The 5,022-nt window shown below is 40.0% G+C and overlaps 1 protein-coding gene across 1 annotated transcript in view; it reads left to right on the top strand.

Annotated features, from left to right (window-relative positions):
• The first annotated feature begins 558 nt into the window (after positions 1-558).
• TTLL5 (tubulin tyrosine ligase like 5) overlaps positions 559-5,022 on the top strand; it is a 305,298-nt gene continuing 300,834 nt past the window's right edge. The window contains exon 1 of the mRNA XM_042781014.1: positions 559-632. Coding sequence (XP_042636948.1) covers positions 559-632 — 74 coding nt within the window. The remainder of the gene's footprint in view (positions 633-5,022) is intronic.

The following is a 5,022-nucleotide window of genomic DNA, read 5'->3' as shown; positions in this document are numbered from 1 at the left end:
ACCACAGGCAGATGGTATATTAAAGATTTAATACATAAAACCCAAGTAAAAACTCAAATTTAATAACAGCTTTTCAAATACATAGAGCCCAGATAGTATGTTGGAAAACGTCTTGATTTTTGTGGCATGTGGGAGGCATTGTGTTAGAAGGTAAGCTTCTAAAGGTTGAGCACCATTTAGGTATAGATTCATTTTTATACTTGGAAGATAGTCAGCAGTAATCAATAACTCTGGTAGCATAGTGCCTAAGGCACTTGACTGCTAACCAGAAGGCTGGCGGTTCAAATCCACCAGCCACTCCTTGGAAGGAAGACAGGGCAATCTACTTCCGTAGTGATACTGCCTCGGAAACCCAAGGAGGGGTCGCTATGAGTTGGGTCCAACTCGAGGGCACATACCGACAACAACAACAATCAATAACTAGACAACTGCATTATGCTTTAGGTCAGTTAACTTTCTTGCAGGAATCTGTGCCACCCAAATTGTTTGATCCAGTGAATCTGCAAGGAAAGGTCTCTGAGGCCCTGTCTGTTGACTGTATGACAAACCCCAAAGGAAATGCCAGTCGTGATGGCTCGGGACCTGGAAGAAACAGCATCATCCTCAGAGGATGAGGACGTGGTAAACCACGAGTAAGTAACAACAAGCTTGCTTTTGGCCCTTTGTTTGCCTTTAGAATGGAAAATAGTTTTTTTTTACTTGAATACTTGTCTATGCAGTATTTTTCCTTTGGTATTGTTTGACTCGAAGGAGCTTTGGTGGCATAGTTGTTAAAGCATTGGGCTGCTAACCCAAAGGTTTGTGATTTGAACCCACCAGTGGCTCCATGAGACAAAGATGAGACAACCTGCTTCTGTAAAGATTTATAATCTTGGAAACCCTGTGAGACAGTTCTGTTCTGTCCTATAGTGTCACTAGGAGTTAGAATTGACTTGGGTTTGGGTTTACTGTTTGACTCTGGTTTTAGCTTTTATCCATGGTCTAATTCAAGATCTTATCTGTTCCCTATCAGCTATCAAAAGTGAAATGAGTCTGTTTCTGGGATCATGAGTAAATATAGGCTATGTTGTTAGTTGCTTAAGTCAATTCCAACTCATGGCAACCCCATGTGTTACAGGGTAGAACTACTCCAGAGGTTTTCTTAGCTGTAATCTTAATGGAAGCAGATTGCCAAGCCTTTTCTTCTGTCATATGGCTGGATGGTTTCAAACCACCTGCTTGCTTAAAAATTAGACGTTGTAACATACAGGTAGTAGCTCTTGTCGAACTCTTGATCAAAGCTCCCAACATAAGAGATTTTGAAGTTTTTATATATTGAAGAAAAATAAGTCTCCAAATTCTATAATGTTGGTTCTTTTTTTCAAAAGCCTTTACAATGAATGATAGAGTGATAGTGACACAGACAGGTCAGCCAACTTACCAGAGCAGCCATAGGACAGGTCATTATGATCCTATTACCTATGCTGTAGGGGAGCTCTGGTGGCATAGTGCCTAAGGCATGTGACTGCTAACCAGAAGGTTGGCAGTTCAAACCCACTAGCCACTCCTCAGAAGGGAGGTTGGACAGTCTACTTCCATTATGATACCCACTGCCATCAAGTTGAACCCGACTCATAGCAACCCCTCTGTGGGTTTCTGAGGCGGTATCACTACAGAAGTAGATTGCCCAATCTTCCTTCCAAGGAGCGGCTGGTGGGTTTGAACCGCCAGCCTTCTGGATAGCAGTCAAACGCCTTAGGCACTGTGCTACCAGAGCTCCTTCCATAGTGATACTGCCTTGGAAACCTAAGGAGGGGTCGCTGTGAGTCGGATCCGACTCTGGCAGTGAGTTTGGTTTGGTTTTTTTGGCCTGTGCTGTGTTTGTTGAATCTCATTGCTTTCTTGAATTCTTTTAGGTAAGAGTCAAATTTCTTGACTTTTGGATCGTCATAATAAAAATGAATTATAGTGATAAGTGCAGCTGTTGTACAGGGTAAGGGCTTTAAATATTGTATCTCATTCAATTAAAGAAGTTATTATTCCCACTTTATTAGGTTGAGCCCCACAAACACCAAGAGGCTTCTTAAGGACACATAGAAAATAAGTGATAGATTGAGAGTCAGACCTAGTTTTCCTCAATTTTGATGTACTTTGCTATTTTTATTACTTGTCACTGAGAATAAAGAGATTATGGCTTAAAGTTAAGATAAGTCCTAAGATTCTTTGTGAGACTCTTTGTCTATGTTGTGTGCTGTGTAACCTGAAAAAATGGAGATTATATTTCCAGGTCTGTTTTACAGGGGTGTGGTTACGATCAATGCAGTGATTTGTGTGGAATCACACAAAGTTAAAATTATGAAGTACCATACAAATGGAAGGCATTATTTTTCTCACTGGTTTCAATACTGAATTTCAGGTGCACTTCTGAAAGATCAGTTATTTACTGAAATTTGGGAAAAAAGTGATTGAAGCATTAATAAAGCTATTTGGAAAGACTTAACATCATTGTTAGGTCATAGAAAAGAACAGGGATTTGACACTATATTTGGGTCATTCTCATTCAGGATAATTAAATGGATAATTTCCTCTGGGCCCTTTGCCTTCTTGTGACTTTATTTTTTTTATTTTTTTATTTCTGTGTGCTGCCTGTTACTCATTTCATGACATTTTTTAACTTCTGCAAACGTTGGTTTTTTCATTTTCAAGATCAGTTTTTTTTTTTTTTTTTTTTTTTACTCCTTAGTCATCTCTTTTATTAACAGGCTTAAAGGTTGGGGCTAACATCCATTAGTATTAACTGTGTGAAATTGTCATTTTGGTAGGAAAAAACACTCAAGTATTGGCAATTTCAAAGGATTCAACAGGATATTATAATAGGTACTCAATATACTTGCCTGACCAACTGAATGAATTAGATTACCTTACATCAGGGAATTGTCACCTTTTTTATGTCATGTATCCTTGAAAAGAGAATGTTTTTAAGTGCTTAAAGTATATATCATTACAAAGAATACCAATTACATTTAAGTATAGTTACTGAAATATTTTTAAAAACTCAACTTGCGATGCAGTAATAAATGCTTTTTTATTAATATACTAAATAACAAGATCCTTCATTTAAAATATGGATAAGTTAAATTTTATTTTATAAAGACGATAGCAGGAGCTCTGATGGTGCTGTGGTTAAAGCCTTGGGCTATTAACCGAAAAGTTAGTTGTTTTTTTAATCCCTCCCCTCCTCTATATTTTCCACTGTAAACTTACCCCAGCCTGCCTCCCTTCTGCGGGATTTCTCAGTCCTGAATGGCTGTTCATCTGCTCTGGCTTCTGAGCCTCTCCTTAGGAACTCCACCTCCATTCTTACTCCTTGAAAGGATGGCCACAGCTTCCACTTTGGCATGGGTTTCAGCATTTATTGGCAGGTACCAGTTCATGTAGAAAGCCCAGGAAACTTCCCAGGAGCTATTTCGAAGCAGAACCTAAGGGAAACAGGCCTCCAGCACATCCAGGGTCAGGAAGGATGATTTCTCCAGCACCAGTTGCATGAGCAGAGAAATGGATTTCTGATTTCTGGTTTTCAGTTGTCAGTCTCCTGGCCTAGCTGCAGGAGTGCCACCTCCAGGGCCCCAACATATCAAAGAGGGAGGATGATGAGGCAGTCTGCTTCTATAAAGATTTATAGCTTTGGAAACTCTGGGACAGTTCTGCTCTGTCCTGTCGGGTCGCTATGAGTCAGAATTGACTTGATGGCAGTGGGTTTGGTTTTGGGGTAAAGACAATATAGCATGAGGCTGTTTTTCCTTAGTTCGCATATGATCATTAATCTGTGGGGTGGTCCTTGATTAACAGACAAGTTATAGGTGGGGAAGAGTGGGAAGAAACATAGATGACTGGCCACTAAAATGAGATGTTACCGGTTAGTAGCTGAATGATTATTAGGGGGAGAGTTGCCTAATCACTGTCCATCCTCATCACATGGTGTCTAGACAGGAAGACTATGATTACATGTGATCTTGTAGGGAGTTTAATCACTAACATAATTTACAAGTAATGATAAATGCAAATAAAATTTGAGATGTCTGCAACAACTGTAATATCATACAAAAATGTCTAATTTCACATAGAGTCACAGGTACAGAAAATGCTAATACTACTGTAGTTTGCTGCCTACATTCATAATTGAGAAATGCGAAATTTCTAGTGGAAGTTAGTGAAAATAAAGGTGTCCTTTCTCTCCTACCCCTGCTGCTGGACCTTTTGTGCTTTTTCCTTTCAAACTCTTACCGTTGATTTTTTTAAAAATTGGATTTATTTTTTGTTGAAAATACACACAGTGATACACATGCCAGTTCAACGATTCCCACATGTACAACTCAGTGACGTTGCTTATGTTCTTCAAGTTGTGCAGCCATTCTCACCCTCGCATTCCAGATCGTTTCTTCCCTCATCAACATTGACTCACCACCCCTAAGCTTCTTATCTAACTGGCCACAGTTGATTTTTGACTGTCACTTTTGTCCCATTAGCTCGTCTTGTCTATAAGACTTGTTTTAAGCATTAGGGAGTCCTAAGTCAATCATGTTTACATTTGGAGCGGTAGGCTTACATGTGATAAGTTTTAGAAGTTGGAGGCCCTAAATCATCTAAGGATGATGATTGGATTCAAAAAAGTATGTCCACAGACATCTGATAGTTCTGCTCAACTTCTTGTTGTTAGGTGCAGTTGAATCAACTCTGATTCACAGCGACCCTATGAACAACAGAACAAAACACTGTCCAGTCATTCACCTCCCCCCATCCTTGTTCTACTTGGACCCATCGTTGTAGCCCTTGTGTCACTCCATCCTGCTGAGAGTCTTCCCCTTTTTCAGGGACCCTCTGTCTTACCAACCATGATATCCTTCTCCAGGGAATGGTCCCTTCTGATCACATGAGCAAAGTAGGTGAGGCAAAGTCTGGCCATTCATGCTTCCAAGGAGCACTCTGGCTGTACTTCTTCCAGGACAGATGTGTTCGTTTCTTCTGGCAGTGCATGGTATTTTC

The sequence above is a fragment of the Orycteropus afer genome, unplaced genomic scaffold, assembly GCF_000298275.1.
Source record: "Orycteropus afer afer isolate SDZICR_OR568_19922 unplaced genomic scaffold, OryAfe1.0 scaffold00079, whole genome shotgun sequence".
NCBI lineage: Eukaryota > Metazoa > Chordata > Mammalia > Tubulidentata > Orycteropodidae > Orycteropus > Orycteropus afer.
The sequence above is the reverse complement of the archived record's forward strand: the minus strand, read 5'-3'. Positions and strand labels throughout refer to the sequence as shown.